The 26,076-nt window shown below is 34.4% G+C and overlaps 1 protein-coding gene across 1 annotated transcript in view; it reads right to left on the bottom strand.

Annotated features, from left to right (window-relative positions):
* Positions 1-4,105: 4,105 nt before the first annotated feature.
* SHOC1 (shortage in chiasmata 1) overlaps positions 4,106-26,076 on the bottom strand; it is a 91,699-nt gene continuing 69,728 nt past the window's right edge. Inside the window, exons 18-27 of the mRNA XM_068553105.1 lie at positions 25,508-25,574; positions 23,642-23,820; positions 21,532-21,649; positions 20,227-20,338; positions 18,830-18,951; positions 14,597-14,690; positions 10,522-10,653; positions 8,256-8,405; positions 6,631-7,594; positions 4,106-4,222 (exon numbers count right to left, since the gene is read on the bottom strand). Coding sequence (XP_068409206.1) covers positions 4,122-4,222; positions 6,631-7,594; positions 8,256-8,405; positions 10,522-10,653; positions 14,597-14,690; positions 18,830-18,951; positions 20,227-20,338; positions 21,532-21,649; positions 23,642-23,820; positions 25,508-25,574 — 2,039 coding nt within the window. The 3' untranslated portion in view covers positions 4,106-4,121. The remainder of the gene's footprint in view (positions 4,223-6,630; positions 7,595-8,255; positions 8,406-10,521; positions 10,654-14,596; positions 14,691-18,829; positions 18,952-20,226; positions 20,339-21,531; positions 21,650-23,641; positions 23,821-25,507; positions 25,575-26,076) is intronic.

Genomic DNA, 26,076 nt, shown 5'->3' with positions numbered 1-26,076 from the left:
ATTTTACACTTTGAAAACTTAGTTTAGTAAAAGAAATACTTGAATTTGTAATATTACAATTTGGGAGGCTGGCTGGATACAAAGTATGTATAGAAAATTAAAAAGCATTTTCTACACTGACAATAGCTAGTTAAAAATGGAAATGGACACAACTTTGTAAATCAACTATAATTTTAAAAAATAGAAATGGAGACTATCCCATTTCCACTTTAATGACAAAACTGTAAAAAATACTTGAAAATACATTTAACAAAAGTGTAAGAATCATAAAAGATTTTACTGATGTTTATAGAACAGGGTCCAAATAAATTTCAGGATATTAGGACAATTTCATTAAAATGCAATCTTACTAAAATTTATATAAATTTAGTGGAATTCCTATTTTATTTTTTAAGGGAAACTGGTTAAAATATCTAAAAGTTTATACGGAAAATCAAGTGTCCAAGAATAGCTTTTAAAACTGTGCGTGTGGGCTTCCCTGGTGGTGCAGTGGTTAAGAATCCACCTGTCAATGCAGGGGACACAGGTTCGAGCCCTGGTCCAGGAAGATCCCACATGCCACAGAGCAACTAGGCCCATGTGCCACAACTACTGAGCCTGCGCTCTGGAGCCCGCGAGCCACAACTACTGAGCCCATGCACCACAACTACTGAAGCCAGTGGGCCTAGAGCCCATGCTCTGCAACAAGAGAAGCCACCGCTATGAGAAGCACGTGCACCGCAGCAAAGAGTAGCCCCCGCTTGCTGCAGCTAGAGAAAGTCCGCGTGCAGCAACGAAGACCCAATACAACCAAAAATAAAAAATAAATAAAATAAATAAAACAAAACAAAATCGTGCATGTGTGTGTATAAAACATGGGAGGGTGAAACTTGCCTTACCAGATACTAACTTACTTTGAACCTGCTGAATCAGAACAATATGACTTAAAAAAACAAAATATTCAAAACAAAAAATTCAAAGTAAACAATATTCTTGTAGTATAGCACTAGACAAATAGATGATTGGATGGATCATAATAGTTCAGAAATAAACCTGACTTTTTTTTTCTATTCCGTGGAAAGTATAGTTAATTTAACAAATAGTGCTGGCATTATCGGCTATGCATTTGGAAGGAAATAAAATTGGGCCTGTATTATACTATGCAAAAAAAATTCCACATAGGTTAAAGAAAGGTGATAAAAAAGCATTAGAAGAAAAGTTAGGAGAATAGTTGTGTAACTTTAGGGTAAAAAAGGGCTTCGTAAACAAGGCAGGAAACCCAGAAATCAAAACAGAGAAGATGTGTATACTTGATGATCAAATTAAACTTAAATAAATAAATAATTTAATTTAGTATGGAATTTAAAATTCTTGTATGGTAAAAATGATAAGCCAAATAAAAAAGCAAAAGACAGAAAACATATTTTTTTCAGCTTTCATTTTGGATTGCTACAGTTTGCACTCCCCCATCCCCTCCAACCTAGGCTACTCCATTTATTAAATTGTTGGATACTTTGCTTTAGGGCAGGCTTATTATTTGGGGAGAATAACTGGGCTCTTACTGTGAGAGGCAAGGCTTGGGACACCCTGGTGTTGATCCCCAGTTGTACGCTGAGTCTTACTGACGAGGGAAGGAGTATCTTATGTCCACCCACAACTGGAAGGGAAAGCTGATGTTCTGATGAGTCCTACAGAGTTTGGGCTGGGCCTAGGAACTTGGGGGTAAGGCTACTCAAAAGCCCTCAAAGGTGAGCATCACAACTACCAGTCATAGATCTAAGGGCAATAACTCCCCTTAGAACATGAAAAACCTCATGGGGAAATGCTCTCAGAGAATCGAAGTTTCCATGGCAAGAGCCAACCTGGGAAGTTGGGCCTATTCTAAATAATTCCATGTGATATGGTGTTTGGGAGAGGATCTTGGAGGCTGGACTGACACTTCTGACCCCCTAACAAGGACCTATCCAAACCCTTCAGGCTTCTCCTATGGGCCAACCCAACCGGTCATGTGACAATCGCTCCCTGGGAGTGCTCTGCTGAAGCAGAACTCATTTACTTTATCCTCTGTTCCCAGGCTACCAACACAAGACTTGCCTCCCAATAATACCTCTGATGGGCAACAGCACGAGAGGCTGCTCCAGACCCAGGCAGAATGAATGTGTCCTTAAACACCGAGCATCACTGAGAAATACAGGCAGGAGGACTCAGACGCTTTCACTCTATTTGGTGAGGAAGCAGGGGGGTGGGTGTTGATAGCCTGGCCTAAGCTTGCCCCAGTCTAGGGCCTGTAAAGAAACTCCTCTCCTCCGCAAGCTGATTAAAGATGGGATCAAGGGACTTCCCTGGTGGCGCAGTGGTTAAGAATCTGCCTGCCAATGCAGGTGACACGGGTTCGACCCCTGGTCCAGGAAGATCCCACATGCTGCGGAGCAACTAAGCCCATGTGCCACGACTACTGAGCCTGAGTGCCACAACTACTGAAGCCCGTGGGCCTAGAGCCCATGCTCCACAACAAAAGAAGACACCGCAATGAGAACCCTGTGCACCGCAAGAAAGAATAGCCCCTGCTTGCCGCAACTAGAGGAAGCCCACGTGCAGCAACGAAGACCTCATGCAGCCAAAAATAAATAAAATAAATAAGTAAATAAATTTTTAAAAAAAGTTAAAAAAAAAAAAAAAAAAGATGGGATCAAGGAGATCCGCAAACTGCTAAGACAGCCTTACCTTAGTTTAGGAGAAATCCTGCCAAAACTTTAAGAAAGCACAACAGAAATTCCAATAAAGTTTCCAGAAATAGTTTCTCTTTGAAGTCTCCACCCACCACACACCCAAGCAAAACCAAACATCCTACAAATAAAAGTGTAATAAAAGAGTAAGAGAGTTGGTTTAAAGTCAAGTTAAGCCAGTTTCAAAAAGGAGGATGTGATTAACAGTATCAAACACTGAAGAGAAATCAAGTGAGGTGATGTCTGAATGTTCTTTGGATCTAAAAAGGTAGAGGTCAATTTTGGTAGTAACAGGGTGATAATTTCAGAAGCCAGAAAAGAGAGAGAATGCTTGTGGTCTTCAAACATTTTTGCAAAAAGAATGTCCCAAATCCATGTACCTCCATTTTAGGGTTGACATTTAAAAGTTTTATCAGAACTTTGAATAGTTGCAAAGAATAAAATTTTATTAGAAATACTGACACTTTAAAATAAAATTATTACATCTTTCTTTTAAATGTATTCAATGGAATACAAATAATATAGTAATTAGAAACCTACAATCATCCATGTAAAAATATACCAACTATCCTCCCCAAATGTTGTACCAAAAATACAGGAAAGCGTTCTTTCTCCCATATGCTGACACTGGAATTCTCAAAAATCTGCTGATCTGATACGTGAAAAAACAGTAATTTATTGTTTTAATTTGCATTTGCCTAATAAATAATGAAGATGCATATTGTTTCAAATGTTCATTGGCTATTCTTGTTTCTTCTGTGAAATATCTATTCATATATTTTGCCCATTTTTCTATTAGGTTGTCTTTTTTCCTATCAATTTGTTGGAATTCTTTGTATATTAGGAATGTGTGCCCTTTCCCTGTCATGTGGGTCGCAAATATTTTCTCTTAGTGGTTTGTTTGAAAATTTTGTTTGTGAAGACAGCATTTAAATTGGAAGTTCTCTAACTTCAATTTTGCCCTAGGTTTTAACTTTCTTGGTGGTGGAGGGTTGACTGTGGTGATCTTCACTTCTGGACTAGAGGGTCAGACTGAGATGGAGGCTCATTTCAAAGGCTTTTGCTGTTGGAAAGGTGGAGGCAGCAGGCCCTTCAGGAGACAACAAACAACCCTTTGATATACATCCGGCAAGGTTTTCTATTTCTCTTAAAAAAAAAAAAAAAAAAAAAAGGCTTTTCATGTTTAAGTGAATCTGGGAGCTATTTGGATCGTATAACAATATTACGTTAATTAGAATACTTTACTTACAAAGATATAAACTATAAGGCAAGATATATATTATGAAAATTTAATGTAGAAGCACCGAGAACATCAAAGAACAACTGCATTTTCGTTGATATATGAGCAAATCTAAATCATTTTATTACTGGTTTATCATAAAGAATGAAATGTGGCATGCAGCACTATCCTTTCTTTCAAAAAAACCTCAGACGAGTTTGTCCATCACGTCTACCGGGGACTTTTTCATACACTAGACGTCGTGTTTTGAATGGTGGTAGTTGTGAGCATGTGAAATCTGTTAAAAGGAGAAAAAGGAAAACCATTTTATTGCTGATAATAATACGTGTAGGTATTTTTTTTCCAGCGGTTCAAGTGGATCCTGTCTCTTCATCATCTATTTACAAAGTGTTAAAATTTCCAAACTGAGATAAAATAATTATTAAAAATTACATTTTTTTAGCATATATGTGCTTGTTCTTAAAGGCCCAATACTGATTAGTGTTAGATACATGTATTTGTATTTGTATGCTCATGCCTTGTACAAACAATTAAATCTCCCTGGATTTAAGACTCTTGCTTTTAAGTTTTCCTTCATTAAGCCTGTTTCTTAATGCATATCTGTAATGTTGTGAAATTTATCCTGAGCTCTGATATATGATAGGTAGTGATCATGTATAGACTCATCTTTTATGATTGTATTATAAATGACACATTAGCCTAAAATATTCTAGATTTGGATACTTATAGAGATTGATTCATTAAATCAATAAAAAGGGAGGCTAAAATATTTAAAACAGTAGTAATTATTCCTGGCCATATAATCTCCATGGCAAGAGTTGGATGTCATTATAAGCAAATTCAAAAGGCAATGCAATAAAGAATTTTATCATAGAGACCACAAATATACATTCAGAACAAACGGAAAATTATCTTGAGGTTATACCAATGGCTCTGGACAAATTTTCTAGGGCTGCATCAATATGAATTCAAAAAGTGTTACATCTTAAACAACATATTTGGAGGTAATGATGTGCTATGGAAAACCACAATAAAAAAAGTCAAAAGTTGCCATAGTGATAATGAAGATACTAGCATCAAAGATTCTTGTTAACTGTTTGAATTATTTTATAAAAATAATTGCAAAGTGGAAAAAAGAAATATTTTTAAACCAACATTATTTATATGATATATGATTTTAAAATATAACTAAATTAATGAATTAAAATATAGGTAGACATTGACTATTCCATCGATATCCCTAAAACCTTAAATACTAAAATTTATTAAAAAATAATTTCTGAGATCTTCTCATTGAGAAAATGGGTTATCTCATACATTGGGATGCCCTATGTTAAAAAAATATACAGTAATTCACATGCTTAATTTGTTCCAGGGTGGAAAAAAGATGAAATTTTCATCCAGTTCATTTATGAAGCCAGAATCACCTTCATGTCAGACTGTTAACGGAGTACAAATAGAGCACAATAAATTAATTTCATTATGAATGTAGATATGAAAATCAAATAAATATTAGCAACCATATTTAATAGCATATTAAAAAAAATCATTCCTTAAAAGCCAATTAGGGGGATATGGGGATATATGTATACATATAGCTGATTTACTTTGTTGTACAGCAGAAACTAACACAACATTATAAAGCAATTATACTCCAATAAAGATATTTAAAAAAAGCCAATTAGGTTTATCACAGAAATGACAAAAATGATTACTAGTAATCCTGTAAACATTTACATTAATGTCAACAGAGAGAACATGTTTGATTTTCCTCAATAGGGACCAAAAAGAGTTTGAATAAAATTCAGCATCTATTCCTCAAAAAAGTTCTTACAAAACTAGGGATAGAATATTTTCCCTTAAAATCAGGAACAAAACAAATCATGACTATTAAATGGGACCAAATCCAAGTTTTGTGAGTCTGGGACTTATATAGTTTGAGTGTTCCTCTTTTAATAAAACAAAGAATATAAGATTTTCTGGGCCCCTTTTGGCCTCACAAAATGCCCTGGGCAAAAGAGGAGTTTTGAAGCTTCCAGCTTCTCCTTTCTTTTTGTTTTTTCCCCATCATAGTAAGGCCACCTTTGTATGACCATCAGAACTTAATATTTTGTTCTAAATGCTTACGCCAAGGCAATAAGAAATAACACAGAAATAAAAGGTATAATTACCAGAAGTGAGAAAATAAAATTGTTCTTTTAAAAAATTGATATGACTAAATGTTCAGAAACATCAATTGTAAAATAGAGAGCCAATAGTATTATCTATTTAATAGGATTGTCAAAATTAAATAATCCACATAAAGGAAATATAATAAGTTCTTAATAAATGTCAGCTCATTAAATATCCCTGCTTGACAAAGAGGCTACTTTTCTAATTCACTAATTTCTTTATTTAATCTTTGTTAATTTTAGCCTTCTGCTTGACTTAGATTTGTTCCATGTTTTTACTTGTAACTTCTTAAGTTAAATGCTTAGCTCATCTAAAGCTACGAGAATTTGACATATTTTCTTTGCCTTTATTTTCTTAAAAGTCTATAATTAGAATTTTGATTTTCTTTGATGCCAAAGTTATTGAAGATTCTTAAGTGTAGTAATTAAAACAAAAATTTTTTTTAACTTGGAGATGAGTCTATCTTTTAAAATTACATTAGAGAGTAGTTTTATCAACTATAGACAGTATTACCTGTTAATGATTTCTTGTCTCCTGAGTTAGATGAAGATACAGAGCGCCTTTTCTGTCCTAAACATTTTCCAGCTCTTTGGTAGAAATAAAGACTGCTGAATTCTTTTTGACTTACATTAGAATCAGAAGCACAAAATAAATCCAAACTGGGGACGGATGGTAATTCTTTCCAGAAAGTCTTTTTAGTCTCAGCATTTGAACTTTCACATATGAAGCCTTCTAACTCATCCGATAGACATTTTTGCTGATTAGTGAATAAATTATCTTTCTGAGAGTACCATTTGTCACATGTATTCTGCTCTGCACCATATTGTAAGTTGAATGAGTGATTCTGTTGTTCCCATACATTTCTCTTAAAGTTCCAATGAAGAGGAGATTGAGAACCCTCTAGTGAAAAGACAGGGGCAGACAATTCTTTACTTGTAGGTCCTTTTGCTTCATGTGTTCCCTTTTTCTGATAATTTATAAAGTTAGGGGTAACTCTCTTCTGAGTGTCAATTGGTGATATCATGGTTTCACAATTCATTGCTGTTAGACCCAAAGAAAAGACATCTGACTCTGAATCATTCTGGTTCAGAAAGGAATTACCAGACACATTCCTTGCTTCTGTATTCGTCAGGAAAGAATTATTCTGCACTATGTTAGGGTTACAACTGGACTCTTTCCAGTAGCTGGTCTGATTGTAAGAAGTCACAGGTGGTAAAATGCATGGCATTTCTTTTAGTTTCATAAGGGAAGAGTTACAATTTGAAGCGGTGTTTGCGTCTTCATGCACTGTCTCTCCTAAGTCTGAATATTGGTAATATTCATTATGTTCTTGAATAACAGAATCTGAAGAGCCAGAAGCTGAACTCTGAGAAGTAAAGGCACTAGTTTGATTCCTATTTTCCTGAGGTGATGAAATTTGAGGTGATTTTGTTACGGAAGGACTAATCTTGAATAAGGAAGTGATGTCACAAAAATGCTAAAAAAAATTTAAAAATTAATTAATATAATAAAAATACAACATAAACATCAGTCAAGTAAATATAAGTAATGACGCTTATCTAAATGGAAATAAGGAAAAATATAAATAAGTAGTCCATCCAAAGGTATTATATTGATCCATGTAGTGAGAACATAACTTAATTAGGCTCCATTAAAAGAAAAACTTATTGTAATTTGCATCTATTTTCTAATCACTTAAAATAAAATTTTTAGTTACACAATTTACATGAATACCATTTCCTTCATAAAAATTAAAGAAACTTACTGATAAGGCTAAAGTTCTCTTTAGCTACTACTATAAAGAAGGGCTTCAGGATTATTTGGAAGAGATAATGTAAACACATATGAATAGAGTGTGTAATTGAATATCTGTGGGTAGTGTAACACTTCAAAATGATTTGAAGTGTGATAAACGATCTGTACAGAATTATCTATATAAGATAGCTTTAAAATATATAATGTGATTGACGACCAATGAGAATTCTGTATGAAACTTAGTTTAAGTAAATCATTTCTTTGCTCTGTGAAGTCCAAAACAAACTTGGATAACTTCATTTTGAAAACCCTTATGGTAAAAATAGATACTCAAATGCAAAGGAAATAAACTCATAGAAGAATATGGATCTCAAATAGCTAACCTTTAACACTTTTTCTGGAACTTCAGGTAGGAGTTCCCGAAGTTGACAAAGAGTTGCTAATAGTATCCAGTTCAGTGAAGGTCCTTTATTTAACATGAGCTGAGCCACCAATGGATTAACACTTGGAAAATCAAGTAAGTACATTTCTTCCTAGAAAAAAGTGTAAGGAATAATCAGCCAGTGGTTTTTTCTTACTCTACTCACTCCAGCAGATTAAAATTTGTGTTGTTGCACCTACCACTCAATTTGAGATGCTTGGGGGAAAAAAGTATGGCCAGGAGGAAGGAAACTTGTTTGTCAGTAAAGATTCATACACCCAGAATTAGGAAGGATCTTAAAGTTCATTCAGTCTAATCACTCATCCATAGAGACTCATTACAGTCCATTTCCTTCAAATGACAATCGTTTTATCTAATGACAGCTCTTCTACCTTTCAGGGCAGGGTTCCCCAGCCCCCCGCCCGCACAGCAGGAGGTGGGCGGAGGGCCAGCGAGCAAAGCTTCATCTGCCGCTCCCTATCGCTCGCATTACCGCCTGAACCATCGCTTGCATCACCGTGTGAACCATCCCACCCCACCCCAGTCCGTGGAAAAACTGCCTTCCACGAAACCGGCCTCTGGTGCCAAAAAGGTTGGGGACCGCTGTTTTAGGGGACTTAGTTATATAGCTCAAGATTTCTTTAGCTCTCCCTTTGTAGACCATATACTATCATGGTTTGGTTAAATGAACCATGTTTATGATGTCTAGCAGATGTTATAATTTCAGGAAAGGCTTATTGTGAAAAGTACAGGAAGAATTACTATCAACCAGAACTGACCCTGACAGTCTAAAAATATACATTTTCAGAGAGATCTCATAAGTGTCTAGAAATGTAGCAGCCACCTTTATTGCCAAATTTCTTTTTTTTTTTTTTCTGGGTTACACTGGCTTTTTGCACCCTCTTTTAGTTTATCAAACGACAGACATGTGAATAGATTGAACCTGCCTTTGTAGGAAGGAAATTGCACATACATACATATATGTCATAATTAATTATACCCATACTTGTTGGTAGTGCTATGTTCTGTTAGGCATGTAAAAGTCCTGTGATTTAATATATATGACTATTTTATTTATTTGTTTTATAATTTTATTTTTTCTGTAGGTAAAATAGTCACATGGTTCAAAATTCAAAAGGTACTAAAAGGTATATAGTGAAAAGTCCCATTCCTACTCCATTACCTCAGTTCTCTCTAGAGATAATCAATGTTATAATTTCTTGGTATCCTTCCAGAGATATTTTATTCATTTACAAACAAATACATATAAATATTAATTTCCCCTTGTTTTACACAAATGGTAGTGTACTGCATGCTCTGCACTGCAACTTTCATGTTTCACTTAATATATTTTGAAGGTCATTCCAAGTTAGTACATAACGATCTTCATCATTCTTTTCTCATGGCTTCAGGATTTGAATATATTAAAAATAAAGGCAACAGAAACACTAGGTTGGTATGAGAGCCTGGAAATATTTATGCTTAAACAAAAGGAATTTCTAAGAATTAACTAATCTTATAACTATTTCATAACTCTACTTTCAATTATATAATTGAGTTACTGACAAATCACAGAATGATAGAATTTTGTTGTTCTCATAATATACCTACTATTCTTGAATGCTGAAATGTAGGAATTAGAAAAATTATTATATTTTAAAAATATTAGACATTGAAGCCATTAGATCACCCTATAATAAGTTAGATTTGAAAGTTCATTATAAAAGATACCATTAAAATAGTTCTATGAGGGACTTCCCTGGTAGTGCAGTGGTTAAGAATCCGCCTGCCAAAGCAGGGGGCAGGGGTTCGATTCCTGGTCCGGGAAGATCCCACATGCCACAGAGCAACTAAGCCTGCAAGCCACAACTACTGAAACCCGCGTGCCTAGAGCCCATGCTCCACAACAAAGAGAAGCCACCGCAATGAGAAGCCTGTGTGCCACAACGAAGAGTAACCCTGCTCGCTGCAACTAGAGAAAGCCCGCATGCAGCGACGAAGACCCAACACAGCCAAAAATAAATAAATTTATAAAAAAACAGTTCTATGAGATTGAAAAATACTCATAATTCTGGAAAACTGTCTAAATAAATGCTGTGCATTATGGCTATTGTTACATATGTTCATGCAAGCATGATAGAACAAGAAAATGCTACCAGAAAGAGAATTCAAGTACATGTATTTATATTTGCTTTGCAAATATCTAATTTATATATTAGGAAATAAACCTTAGATGGTGAAACTTCAAGCCAGGATTTATCCAACCATTCATGAGGATCCCTCTTCGAGGTCATTAAATTGTGGTCAGCAATTTGTCGAATTAGCAGTGCAGTCTCTTCCACTCCTGGGGCAATTATAAGCTAAAACATATTTTTTATGTTAGATTATAGGAAATACTAGGAAACAAAATATATCACTCAAAAATTGTTTTCAATTAGGAGAAAAACCCCCCCAGCAGATTCTAATCTTTGTACACTATTTTAGATATAATTTACTAATTTATCTATGTGAAATCCAGGATGTTTTTTGTGAGGATAAACAATTTACTTTCCTTCTTTAAATATGATATCCTTGTAGTTTCTAATTTTTGGAACTAAATTGTTATTCTTCACTTCCATTTGGCATTTATTAATAAAGTCTTTTAAACATATTTGGTGTTTTATTTCATCTGTATTAGAAAAAAAGCAATTTGGATGTCACTAGCAATAATTAATATTTTGCTTTTTCCAGGTTAAACTTAATAGTTCTCAAATAAAAATAAGAATTAAACAATAGTGCAAGATTTTTCAAAAACAAAGTTGAAAAATAAGGATATTTACAGATTAATTTGATGCTGTATTCAAAAAGAAGAATATGTTTTGATTTAGAGTATTCTTGGAATTGTTCATCCAATCTTGGCTTATTTGATGGTAAGATACCCCTGCCAAAAATGTGTGATGTGTGTGTGTGTTAAACTTAACTCTAAAAAGAATTTCTTAATATCCCCTACTTCCTGTCTGTCTCTTGTGTTTTCCTCCATGCCCTTCCCTCTTCTGAAATGCCAGCCTTTTCCTTCCCCTTTCATTTCTATTTTTATCTTCTTCTTCGTCTTTTGGCTTTGGTTGAAGGAAAGATAGTTCATGGGTTAGCAGTTTAATGTGGATAGAGAACACTGCCCTAAACAATCACATCTTAAAAATATGAATATTCTGTCCTGTAGTGGAAATTTAAGAAACAAAGACTGTACAAACCTCACAAAATAATTATGACATTTTTTTTCTTCCACAAGAATAACAAATACAAAACTGCTAGCATATACCTGGGGGTCTATGCATGCTAAAGAAGGATTTTCTTTTTATATTAAATATATAGAGTACACAGAAATACACTGTTTGATTCCAAATTTATTTTATTAGAAGTTTTGGACGTTTTGAGACTTTTATTTAAATATAAATTTTATTTTAAAGGGCGTAATTTTATAATGGTAATGAATATTACCTTAACTTAAGGGTAAGGATTCTGGAGCTCATGGCTAGACTTTGGGAGATTCAAGAACCCCCGCTAACATTGTTTTCAAAAATTTGCATATGTGTGTATCTATGCATTTTTCTGCAAAGAGAATTCATAAGAAATTTATAGAATTTTTTTTATATTAGAGTAAAATATGGCATGACACTACTAGCTGTATTTTCTTTTAGTTTAAGAAAATGTACTTAAATTTCTTAATGTTCCCTTTATGGCTAGGCTCTCCAGATGCTTGGAAATAAAAAAATAATCCAACCTGATGGATTTTTTTGGCCTAAGAGGCCAAAAGCCATATTACTAAATGTATTCTAAAATAATATGAGTCTAGGGATCCCCCTTTAATGTCATAAGGTCATCAAGTTAGGAGAATGGGAGGCTTGAGTATTGGTGATACATTGATACAAGAATTAGAGCAAATTAATCATCTTGTTTCTTAAATTCCATGGAAAAATGGACATACTTTTAAGATTATTATGTAAACTTGAAAAGCTTTTGGAGTAGTTTGATCCAGGTGGGAACAGACTTTCATTTGGAATGGATTGTGCCTGAGCAGTACCTCCTATTTCATCTCCAAATGCCTTCCTTGGAACATATCCTCTGTAGATCATGTCACTGTACCTGAATAGGGTCACTTACTGGTATCAGATACCCCATGTATAGATTTTTAAAATGATTTTCTAAAGCATATTTTGCATATGACTGCTTTCTATTAGCTGAAGAGAAAAGAGGCTGATTAAGTGGTAAAACCTCACTTGAATGAATAAATGAGACAAATTTATATTTATTTAGATAACTTTTCTAAGAATTTTACTTCTATGTTTAACATGCATCACAGGATCAAAATTATCTGGATTCTATTTCAAATAGATCATTTGTTGATTTTCTTAATAGGTTCTGCTTTCACTGAATTCTATTTAGTAGATGTTTGTTGAATATTTTTACTGTGTACAAAACACTGTGCTAGATGCTATAGGTTTTACAAAGAAAAGGGCCTAGTTCTCACCATCCAGGGTGGAGGATATAAGAACAAACACCTCATATTATAATAAAGGTATAAAGCATTATTAGGAGGATGGGAGGAGAGATTCATCTTGAGAGAGTATAACTGGTGCAAATTTTTTAAAGGAGGTGGTATTTGAGCTGGGTAGAAAAAGTCAGAACTATGAAGACTGGCAGTAAGGGGATGGGGAATAGTATTTCTGGGGGAAGACAGGACAGAATCAGATGGCTGAGAGGTGGGGGCATATTCAGGAAAAGGTGAGTAGAATGATGTTAAAGGAAGGATTAGTAGGGGTCAAATCATGGAGGAGTTTGAATCTACCTGAGGTTAACTCTATTTTGATGAAGTAGGAAGCTACAGAAGGTATTTTGAGCACAAAAATTCAATTCAACAACAAATATTTATCAAGAGCCTACTACGTAGGCTCTGTGCTTGGTGCTAGGAAGACAAAAATGAAAAGCATGTTCCCTTTCTTTTACGCTTACAGTCTAGGGAGTGAAATATTCACAGCTGTATTTCAGAAATGTAATTGGTGTCAATATACATGATGCACGGGAGTGGGAAAAGAGTAGAAATAAAGAGATTAATTAGGAAGTTACCTTAGAATGCCAAGTGAGAGGTGAAGGCCTGAATTTCGGGAAATAGCAATGGGGGTAGAAAGGAGAGGCATACTCTAGAGACACTGCAGAGTTAAAAGGAAGATTTAGCTACTGATTAGATTAGAATAGTGATGCCATAAACTAGGTGTAAAAAACTAACAGAAACCTTAATTAAAATAGAGTTGGGAGACCAGCAAGAGGAGCTCTCATGCCCTACCATGATAGTAAATTCAATAGGAAGAAAAACTTCCTCTTCTTTCCTAGCAAGAGCTCAGCCAATAAGAGGCTGTCACAACTCAGCCAATGAAAAGCCACTATACTTCAAACTCTCAACTCCTCCAATGGACTCTTTGTTTACTATAACCCTCCCAACTTCCTTTTCTCCTCTTTAAAAGATTTCACCTCTCCTTGCTGTGCCCAGACTTGCATATGGCTTGCCATGGTTGCAAGCCCTGAGTTGCAATTCTTTGTTGATCCCGTATAAACCCATTTTTGCTGCAGAAATAACTGGCAGTCTACTTGTTTTAGGTCAACATCAAGTTTGGGGGAGGATGAGAAGTTGTGTTTTGGATATGCAGAATTTGAGGTACCTGTGGGATATTCACCTGGTGATTTCCAGTAGAATTCTAGAATATAGGTGCAGACCTTAAGAAAAGTTAGAAAAATTTTAAGGATTTTCTTAAAAATGAAAGCTAAATTTGTGGGAATGTCTGAGTTTATCAAGGAAAGAATATAAAGTGATAATAGTAGAGGACTGAGCCCTGAATTTTGGGGAAATATATAAACTTCAGAGTGGGACATTGAAAAAAAGCCAAGAAAGGAGACTGATTAGAGATCATCAAGATATTGCTCTATTCATATGTCATAAGATTTCCATTTTACAGCAGATTAAAAACGGTATGTCTCTCATAAGTGAACATTTTTGATCAAGGGATATTTATTTTTATTCATATCCTGACCTGTTTCAAAAAATCTAAGTAGTAATGAAGAGATAAAATATGAATTTAAATTCATTAAAGGCTTTTAGAGCAGAAATTTAAGTGGAAAGAATATTTGTTAATTTGAAACTGTTCTTTATATGGCTTTTAAGTGTTTTTTAGTTTACCCATTTAATGTTTCTTCTCACTGGGCAAGTTGAGTTTCAGATTTCATAAATTTTGGTTTATGAAAAATACAAACAAACATATAGAAAAAGAATACCTTTACATCCAGTTCTTCTGATTTTAGCCCAGATGAAACCAAAGCTGCATAAATCAAAGCTAGGTGATGAAGTGTCTTTTCTGTAAGATAGTACCTAAAAAAAATTATATTATTATATTCTACTCATTTGATGTCTGACTATACTTACTAAAATTCATTTTATTTTTCACATTTTATAAAGTTTTTAGAATAAACTGGCTAAAACAATGCTTGTGTGGCAGACTCATTTTTTCTGTCCACTCAGCACTCTTTTGTAAGAACAGTTCCACCTCCATTCTTCAATAGTACCGTTAAATCTAGGAGATGCTGAGTGTGCGTGTGTGTGTGTGTGTGTGTGTGTGTAGAAAAGTTTAACTCATCCCCTTACTAGACCCAGGGATGGCTATGTGACTGAAGCCTAGCCAGCTAGAATACTCCATCCCCCTGGCCAAAGTATCAGGTTCAGATATGAACATAAGACCAGAGCCAGGATAACTAGAATCCTCTCTGGGTCTTTTCCCTGAACTGTTAGAAAAAACACTCTTTTAAATGATCATTATATGATATGATAGAGGTGTTAACTAACACTAAGGTGGTAATTATATTGCAGTATATAAATGTATCAAATCAACAGAGTGTACTCCTTAAACTTACACAATCTTATATCTCAGTTATATCTCAGTAATTTTAAAAAACACTGCTATTTTCCTGTCTATAGTTATTAAACAGGTCAGATGTGACTCGAGCTGTGGGTGGATATTTCTACTATCTTTATCCACTTTAAGTACTCCAAGCAACAAAAAAGAAATTTATTGGCTTATATTACTAAGGGGTCCAGGAGAAGACATTTTTGGACCCAGGGACTCAAACGATGTCATTGAGACAATGGCTCTCTTAATCTCTTTGCTCTTCTTTCCTCTGTTGGCTTCTTTCTCAGGTAAGCTCTTTTCAAAAGAGTGGCTGATAAGAGAGACACACTGTGCCTAAACTGTTTGTTCAAACAATGTGGTTTCTGTTGAACACCTGCTTTCTTTTTGGAATCTAGAGTTTTGATTTGTGACTAGCTCCTAATAAAAGCCCTGGGCACTGAGTGTCTGGCGAGTTTCCCTGGTAGAAAACATTTTACAAACGTTATCACAACTCGTTGCTGGGGAAGTTAAGCATGTTCTGTGTGACTCTCCTAGGAGAGGACTCTCGGAAGCTTCCTCCTAGTTTCCTCTGGACTTTGATCCACGCCCTTTCTCCCTTTGCTGGATTTGCTTTGAGTACAAGAATATTTTCAGCGCTGTGAATACTCCTAACAAATCATCAACTTGGGGGTTGTCTTGGGGACTCCTGACACATTTCCTCAAGCAGGAACTAATGGCATGAACTACTAAAGTAATTAAAAAATTTTATTTTGTATTTTCAATTCTCCTCATTTGGTCAGTTGATTAAGATACTTTAAAAATGCTCCAATAATCTAAAAATATGAAACCGAGATACCTAGAAGTCTGAAAAGAATTACATTTTTAAATAATATATTATTGTGAATAAATGATAATTCTAGCCTGAACACAAAACAATCTCAGAGTGTTACATAATTAATTTTTTTCATGAACATCTGGATAAAAATAAGTGTAAATCTCCTCTTATTATCTCTTGTACTTCAATTGCACCTCTAGGTGGATACCAATCTAAAAACAACTTTAAAAAATTTCAAATCAATTATTTATCCAGAATACTTCCAAGTTCTTGATAAAGCTTAAAATGCTTTACAGCCTTTATTAATCTTCAAAATGAAGATTTTAGACCTGAATAATTTTAAAAAATGTCTTTATTGGAGTATAATTGCTTTACAATGTTGTGTTAGTTTCTGTTGTACAACAAAGTGAATCAGCTATAAGTATACATATATCCCCATATCCCCTCCCTCTTGAGCCTCCCTCCCACCCTCCCTATCCCACCCCTCTAGGTGGTCACAAAGCACCGAGCTGATCTCCCTGTGCTATGCAGCAGCTTCCCGCTAGCCATCAATTTTACATTTGGAAGTGTATATACGTCAATGCTACTCTCTCACTTCGTCCCAGCTTTCCCATCCCCCCGTTAGAACTGAATAATTATTTTAATTTTTCAGTTCTGGTAGAAAGGAAAAACTATGTTAAGTGACTACTAGAGGTTATTGTTAATAGAGGAAGGAATAAGAACCAAGTTGTTTGTATTCTTACATTCTAACTTACACTTATCCTCACATGATAATAATAATTTTATACAAAGAGCGTGGTACAGTAAGATAAACAAAAATGGAGTCAAACAAGAAAGTCAATAACGGAAAAAAATCACACAGATAATATAATGTTAAATAAGATAAGATATCTGTACCTTATCTAATAACTAAAGAATATTTTTGAAACTTCTACTATGATGTGGTATGTGTAATGTAGTATTGCAGAGATTAAAAAAGTGAATAAGACTAGTGTGCAAATTAGTTGGGAAGATTCATTCATTCAATCAAGGAGTATTTACCAAGCATCTATCATATGAAAGCAATGTGGTCATTGCTGTAGGGCAAGTGCCCCAAAATGATAATACAAAACAAAATACGATAATATCAAAGATGAAGAGAAAACGGATAAGGAGTTCGAAGGTTGGAAAGGTTACAGCTAAATATCTGTTTATATGCATGAGTGGGGGATACTGAAGAAAGGTTGACTAGAAAAAGTAGATAGGTCCTGAAAAATAGGCACAATTTCACCAGATGGAATAGCTGGAGGAAGGAAGGAATATCGTAGGAAGAGAGAACTGTATGAGCAAAAGTAGAAGTAGGAAAGCAAGGAGGATGTTTGCAAGCCAGTGAGCAGAACTTTTGATTGAAATGGAAAGCAGTGAAAAGTAAGCCTGAAAATATAGGTTAGGATTATATGCCGAAGACTTTGAATATTAGGGTGAGTAGTCTGTATATATTCAGTAAATAATGGGGAAGTCAGTGAAGGTGTTTTATCAGAGTGAAATAATAACAGCCTGGTTTTAGCAATATTAATTGAGTGTATGACAGATTATGGAGAGTAATGTTGAGAGTCATCTGGAGGTGGGAAAACGGTTTGTTATAATAGTCCACATAAAATAATGAGAAACTGAACTAAGATGTTGGTAATATAAATAGAGTGAGGGGAGAGATGAAAGTCCAGTGGTTGAATCTATAGGATTTGTTTTCCAGTCTTGATGACTAAAAGAAAGGCAATGGTCATAAATAGCTAAAGGGCAGAAAAGAGGAGATACAGTTTTGGAGGGAATAGAGAATAAAATGAACTCATACTATGTTAACTTTGAGAGCCTGTGGAACATCAGAGTGGAAATATTATATAGAAAATTAGAGATATTATGTCAGGAATTTCAAAGAGAGACTGCAGCTGCAGATAGAAATATAATAATTATATGCAGAAAGATGATAACTGAAGCTATGGGAGAGGATAAGATTTTTAATGGACAAAATAGAAGAAAAAAAGAGATTTCATATCTATCTGGAGACTGGGACAAGGAAGAAGAAGAGGTAAAGACAGAGAAGAAGTAGAGAGGTAGAAGATCAAAAACATTGAAGTGCCATGGAACTGAAGAGTTTCAAGACAGAAAGCACTGACAATAGTCTTAAATACTTCAGAGCAGTGAAAGATAAAAATATTTTTGGATATGATCATAAGAAAGTCACAAATGATGAGTGACATCTGAGAGATAGAGATCAGTATAGAGATAGAGAGAAAAGCCAGATTGCAAAGAATAAAAAGAGAAAGTGAAAGCAGTACGTTCATAAAATTTAGAATGAGGGAAAGGAGAGACATATAATGATAATTTGAGCCAGTGTCTTGGCGTGGATTTGGGGGGCAATTTTTCAGTTAAGCACATCAATGAAAGAAAGTATAGTAAGATGCTAGTTAGTTGGTATATCTAATAAAATTTTAGAGAGAAGTGATTTAAGAATGACATTTTTTAACAGACGAGTCCAGAATTAAAAATTAATAAAAAGTGAAACACTCACAGCAGCAATTCTTAGTGAGGTAGAGGAGGGGAACATGATTTGCACTCACTGTCCAGGGGAAATATATCATCTCTAAAATTCCGATTTGTTTTCTAAGGGCATGCCTTCACCTTGATAATCCCTTACTTAAAGCAAACTAGATGAGCAAGAGGAAAATTTACATAGCTACTTTTATTCGAAGAAGAAGATGGAATAACTTAAAAGATATATATGTGACTTTGGATGGAGACGTGTTTACTTACTCTGAGTTTAATGGTTTTTTGGCATATAAAATTATCCAACAATAGCTGTACTGGAATGATAATGCCATCAGTCTCATAATGATATTGTCTGATGCCTTCTCACAGTTTAATTCTTCTAGGTCCTACCAGAAAATAAGTAAAATAAAAAGATTCACTAGGTTGACCAGTTGTTACGAAATTATTGTTGCCATATTTCTAGAATCTATGATATATAAATTATAACTTGAGAAGAAGCATGGGTATGGGTTCCCATTTTATGGAAAAATTAGAGTCACACTGGAAGTAGTAGGGGAAAAGCTATAGTAGTTGTAAAATGGTTAATGATAGCCTCAGCAAGGAGGGTTCATGAATCTCCCAAAGTCCTAGACATGAAGCAAGCAGTCTACAGAGTGCTCCTATCTGGGCAAAGTTCTTTGTAGACAGGGATCTGGCTACTCTTAAGGACAAAAACCCATGGGATAATCTGCACTTAATGCTTACTTAAGGAAGATGAAAAAGCAGCAGTTAATGGACTTATAGGAATGTCTTTCTAATGATCTAGAATCCCTTTTTTCCTTTAACAATATTAATTTTTGATAGAGTGAATAATTCAAGAAGTATTTTATTCTAACAGTAAGTTATGTAAGCATGGATTAAAACAGTTTTCCCAAACAGGATTTCCCTCCCACAAATAATTGTTATTTAATATCCTTAAATATGCAAGACACAATATTCCATAAGAATCTTTCTAACAGAGCTTTTTTGTTTCCGTCATATAATTCTTATAGTATTAACATTTGCTTTTCAAATCAGACTTCTACCTTACCATAATACGTGCCATTAATTTACACTCCATACCATCAAACTGCTTTCTGCTCTCCACTCCCACACTATTAAATTAATTTCTTTGTAATTTGTACTCCAATCAAGCAAACATATCAGGGAGATTCATACATCTTAAATTCTAAAATATATGGATTTTTGAAGAGATTTTCTCTCTCTTTTTAAAAACTGACTAATTTATAGGCAATCCCCACTTACTTTAGAGGAAATCCCGTATTACCAATTACAGATTAATATGTTACCTCCTTTTAAGAAACACAGTGGCTATAATTTGATTTTTAAAGTTTTCAACACTATAATTATTCTATAAATGTATTTAAAAATAGGTCAATACATAATATTAAAGATACTATATTTGCTCTATCTTCTTAAAGTATGTTAAAAATTACAAGGCATTGAAAAAGCTTGGTAATAGCCATTTTCTACGGTGATGATTTTAGCACTTATGGTCCATTTGCAAAGTTTTGGAAGAAATCATGAGTAGATTATAGTTAAGCTCTCTAAAGCTAATAGATTACATGGTTACACATGTATTTTAATATACTTGATTCATATTTTTTATTGTATAGTTTTACCTGCAAAATTATGGTGGTGTTCTCATCAATTGTCACCACTACATAATGCTCTGTACCTCCAAAGAGTTTCAGTGACTCACTGCAGCATCTCTCCACCAGTGTGATATTATACCTGTAAAATATAATATTTTGGGGTGACAGATGGCTAAGAAAAATTCTTTAAGAAAAACTGTACTGTCCTCCTGCATATTAAATTATTTGAACTACTGTGCAAGTTTCATACCTCAATTTATTCTACTTAAGAAATTTGAAGAATGAAACTATGAATTATTCAGTTTATGACAAATTAGTTGAGATATGTGTTGCCTTAGGTATTTTGCTAAATATTACTGTACATGATACTATTATAAATGTCTTTTTTGTTTGTTTGTTTTTTTGGGGTTTTTTTTTTGCCCGCACCCACGCGGCTTGTGGGATTTTAGTTCCCCCACCAGGGACTGAACCTGGGCCCCCGGAAGTGAGAGTGCAGAGTCCTAACAACTGGACTGCCAGGGAATTCCCCTATTATAAATGTCTTGACCAATTTATTCTGGCTCCGCAAGTAATAATTCATGAAATTAAAACATTGTGTTATGAGACTAAAACATTCTGCATTTATCAGAATTTTCTTTTTTCTCCTGAAAAGTTGCCTAGATTTAAACTATCTTTTACAAGCTCGCAGTTTTCTGTGAATGCCGCACAGCCTTAAGTTATAAAAACAAAAGCATGGAAAATAGATCTGCATTTTAACGAAGGTCACAGCATAATTATCCTTCCTTGATATATAGCCCAATGTCTAACCTTCCTGTGACAACTTGTATGCTATGATAGTGTTTTAGATCATTTGAAAATGCTCCGTGTTGGTATGATGTTAGAACTAAAGGTCTAAAAACTTGAGAATTCATTTAGAACTTCATAATCTTGTTTCCTAGTCAGTGTTTAAAGTCCTCTAAATAAGAATACTCATTCTCAATAATATCAATGACCCAAAGACATGACCATGTAATTCACAGAACCCCCCCCCCCACATAAAATGTTCATATTTGCTGGTAACAAAAGAAATGCAATTAAAATATGAATTGAAATAATAATTAACTATTTTTTCTCCACAAAATTGATATATAACCAAAAAAAGACAATATTCAATAATTATGATGGTGTACTATAGGGAGAGAAGTATAAGTTGACATAAACTCTATGGAAAACTATTCCTATGTGATATAATTCCAGGCTTGAATCAGAAAGAAATAGTGCCACATATATAGCATAATATTTAGCCAATTAGGGTATATATATCTTTCCTAAGTTATGAAATCAATAACTTACTTGGATTCTAACAACTGAAGTATTTCTGGAGTATTAAGAAGTCCTTCAGATGCAAAAAACACATATGGAATCTGAATTTCCAAAAGAAAACCACCAAAACTATCCAGCAAGTTGCTTCCTAAATATGAAAAAATTTATAAATATTTCTCTTTTTTCTCATCCTTCAGTTCTTTCTCTTTTTACTAAACATGAGAATAACAGGTGTATGCTCAAGGAGTAGTATAAAAATAAAACATACTCATTGTAAAAATATGAATTCAGAATAAAGAAAGGTCTGAAGAATAAAATAAAAACCATATGTTATTCTACTCCTAGAAATAATAGTTAATAGAATTTATTAAAACTACTATATACTAAAAACAGAGTTTAACACATACTTCCACACTTTTTTCTATATGTTTGCTTGTCTATACTTACACATGTACATTCACTTGAAAAAATAAGGAAAAGAAAAAACAGGATCATACTCTACCTGAATGTTAATATCTGCTTTATTCAATTAGTACATATTGGACATTTCCTGTGTAAATATATATACTGATTTACATCAAAATTTAAAATTATGCACAATAATCCATAGGGAATGCTACAGATCAATAGGAAAAAGGTCATATACCTCAACAAATAAGTGGACAAAGGACATAAACAGGCAATTTATAAAAGAATGGCTATACAAGATCAATTCACTTATGAAATGATATGGATAATCAAAGAAATGCAAATTAACACAACTATAAAATATTATTTGCCTCTAATCCTTTCAAAAATTTAAAAGATTAATAATACCTACTCATAGTAAAAATATGAGGGAAAGGATTCTCTCACACTTTCTGCATAAACATAAATTGGGATAGAATTTCTGGAAAGCTATTGGCAATATATAAATGTGTGTATACCTTTGAACCAGCAATTCATTTTACCCTGGAATTTTTACTTCTTAGAACAAGTACATAAAGATATATAAGATATATAAACTACTATAAATCTTGTGGTATAATGGTAGAAAATTGAAGCATTATAAATGACCCAAATAAGGAATTGGTTGAATAAATTCAGTTTAAAGATGAATGTTTAACTTTTATCCTTTCTTGAACCCATGTTTTAATTATTTAATGAAGTTAACGCTTAAATCTCTGTATCAAAGATTCCAAAGTAATAATTATGGTTACTGTATTTTTAGAATTGAGTTGGAATGTCTCAGAATTCAAACTTCCTACTCATACTTGAGGTGGATGGAAAGTAACTTATGGCAAGTTTTGAATGAGAGATGCACTGGGACTAAAAATATACAGGCTTTTAAATTTAATGGATCTGAGAATTCACAACCTTAGTCATGTGAAGCGTTACTGAGAAATACAAAGAAACCAAATGCTATGCAAAGTGGTTTAGACTCTTTGCCAAGCATTTGTGCATAATTTTTTGTTGTGTATTAAAAGTTCTCTGTGTCGGGCTTCCCTGGTGGCGCAGTGGTTGAGAGTCTGCCTGCCAATGCAGGGGACATGGGTTCGAGCCCTGGCCTGGGAAGATCCCACATGCCACGGAGCAGGTGGGCCCGTGAGCCGCAATTGCTGAGCCTGCGCTGTCTGGAGCCTGTGCTCCGCAACAGGAGAGGCCGCGATAGTGAGAGGCCCGCGCACCGCGATGAAGAGTGGCCCCCGCTTGCCACAACTGGAGAAAGCCCTCGCACAGAAATGAAGACCTAACACTGCCATAAATAAATAAATAAATAAATTAAAAAAAAAAAAAAAGTTCTCTGTGTCAGTCAACATACTATGACATATTTTCCCCTAAAATTCAATAAAAATATTGTTGCATAAAAGTCAGATTAAGATTAGATATAATTATAATTTAATTGTGCTATTGTAAGTAGAATTTAGAAGCTAAAGGGATGAAGACAAATAGAATCAGCAAAGGCTATTTTACAAAAGAGGAAAATGAGGCAAGAGATAGTTAAAGGCCTTGCTCAAGGTCACACAGTTGGTGGTGAGGTTAGAGGTTGAACTCAAGTCTTCTAATGCTATAGTTTATTCTCTTTCCATAGATCAGAAATAGAAAGCAGAAAATTTTCACGCTAATGGAACAAAAAAGGAATTTTAGTTTATATCCTTACTCTTTGAAACTGTGTCTGGAAGAATCACTTTAAAGGCCAAGTAAGGAATATTCAATTTTTCGCAATGTTCAGTCCAACAAGAGTTTTCTACAAAATTGTATTCCGCCACAAATGAGAAATTACTCCAGGGGAAATCTGCTCCAATATATTGATTGTGTACAACTGCACAGAAACTTGTACTGAAGACAAAAGAAAGCCAAGAAAATAGAATTAGTCTCGTGTCATTATACACTTGGAATGCTAAAAGATGACTGTTTTGGCTATTTTATTCTTCTCTAATCTATGCCTACTTATCTTGGAAGGACACTGGCGTATTTTCTGTTGACTTGTTTTCCAATTGTGCTAATCTCTTTTTATCTTTCTTTTTGATGGTCATACTTAAAAAAAACAAACAAACCAGGATATAAAAAAACTGTGGACTATTTGACATCCTCATATGCAAGGGACCCTATTTTATTACCTGAGTCTTATCAATAATACACAAACCACCATGAGAAATCAACCTCATTTTCTTATAAATGTGAGATTTTAATCTTTGAGAATCTATATAGTAGAATATTACCTGATTACTTTGTTTTTTATTTATTTTATTTTTATTTTTATTTTTTTGGCGGTGTTGGGTCTTCATTGCTGCGTGCGGGCTTTCTCTAGCTGTGGCGAGCGGAGGCTACTCTTCGTTGCAGCGCGCGTGCTTCTCATTGCGGTGGCTTCTCTTGTTGCGGCACGTGGGCTCTAGGTGCGCAGGCTTCAGTAGGTGCGGCACGCGGGCTCAGTAGTGGTGGCTCGTGGGCTCTAGAGTGCAGGCTCAGTAGTTGTGGGGCACAGGCTTAGTTGCTCCGCAGCATGTGGGATCGTCCTGGACCAGGGCTTGAACCCGTGCCCCCTGCATTGGCAGGTGGATTCTTAACCACTGTGCCACCAGGGAAGTCCCTACCTGACAACTTTGAAATGGCTTTTTTTTTCCTCAGTGGGCTTCATAAGTGATTTAACAACAACAAAAAGATGGGTACTTAAATATCGTAAGTTTATCTTTCCCATCTTCGAATTTCATATAACATAGCATTTACTATAATTAAAATTCTCCACTGCTGCTTTCTATCTAGAAATAATTTCACATAAAATAAGGCAAAATAAAAACATTTTTAGACAAGTCAACACTAAATTTATTATTAGCAGGCTCTCACTGAAAGAATTTCTACGTGATGTACTACAAGAAGAAGGAAACTGAAAAGGAATGAAGAAAATATAAAAAACAATGCTGAGCAAAAACACTGGTTAAAAAAAAACAAGTGTAAGTCTAAATAGGTACTACTTGTACTGTCACTAACAATAACAATGATAATTTGGAGATATTAAAGAAAGATTGAACTAAAATTCTGGATGACAATAACACATAATACACAAGGCAATAAACTTAGTTAAAGCATTTTTCAGGAAGAGAGTAGAGACATTGATTAATTTCAGGTTTTATTAAACCTTTTTTGGGACTTCCCTGGTGGTCCAGTGGTTAAGAATCTGCCTTCCAATGCAGGGGACGTCAGTTCAGTCCCTGGTTGGGGAACTAGGATCCCACATGCCGCAGGGCAACTAAGCCCGCGCGCCACAACTACTGAGCTTGTGCACTCTGGTGCCCACATACTGCAACTAGAGAAATCCACGTGCCCCAACGAAAAGACCCGCATGCCGCAATGAAGATCCCATGTGCCACAACTAAGACCTGATGCAGCCAAATAAATAAATAAATAAATAAATTTTTAAAAATTGGTTTTAAAAAAACTGTTTAAAAAGTTCAGTTCTAGGAGAAACTGTGCTTTTCCTGTGGAACCGGTGTGTCTCCTCCCCATAGATGAACAAATATGTTTTTACCCATTTAAAACACCTTTGGATTCCAGAAAATCTTTTTTGTTCGAATGTAAGACAGTCAGTGTCAAACCTGTTGGAAAAAAGAGTAATACAAAAAGTTTTTTCAATATTTTGTTCATATATATTTTTAGGTGTGTCATATATTTCACTACCATAAAAATGAATTAAAGATCTGTGAACAAGGATTATTTTTCTAAGTCTAGGGAATCAGAAAGTTTGAGCCATGGGCACTGTTTCTGGTGTGTATATATGTTGTGTGTATATAAGCCTGGAAATTCTGAATTTATTATGTAAAATAATAAAATGGATCAAAAACTTAATGTTAGGATAACTAAACACTCACCAATTCTGTGCAGTTCATTTTATTTTGCTAAAAATTAGATTTTACCTTTTTTCTAGCCAAAAATTTAAGTACATAACTAAACAGCAAGAGACTATATTTCAGTCTGGTAGGAATTTTTTTTCCTTTCTCCTTGCTGTATAAGAAAAAGAAGACTTCCTGGACACTACCTGTTTCGTAGATTCACTCCTGCTTCTCAATTATAATTTAAATTACTTATATTATTTATGTT

The sequence above is a fragment of the Eschrichtius robustus genome, chromosome 10 (genome assembly GCF_028021215.1).
Source record: "Eschrichtius robustus isolate mEscRob2 chromosome 10, mEscRob2.pri, whole genome shotgun sequence".
NCBI classification, from domain to species: Eukaryota; Metazoa; Chordata; class Mammalia; order Artiodactyla; family Eschrichtiidae; genus Eschrichtius; species Eschrichtius robustus.
This window is presented reverse-complemented; position numbering and strand designations above follow the sequence as displayed.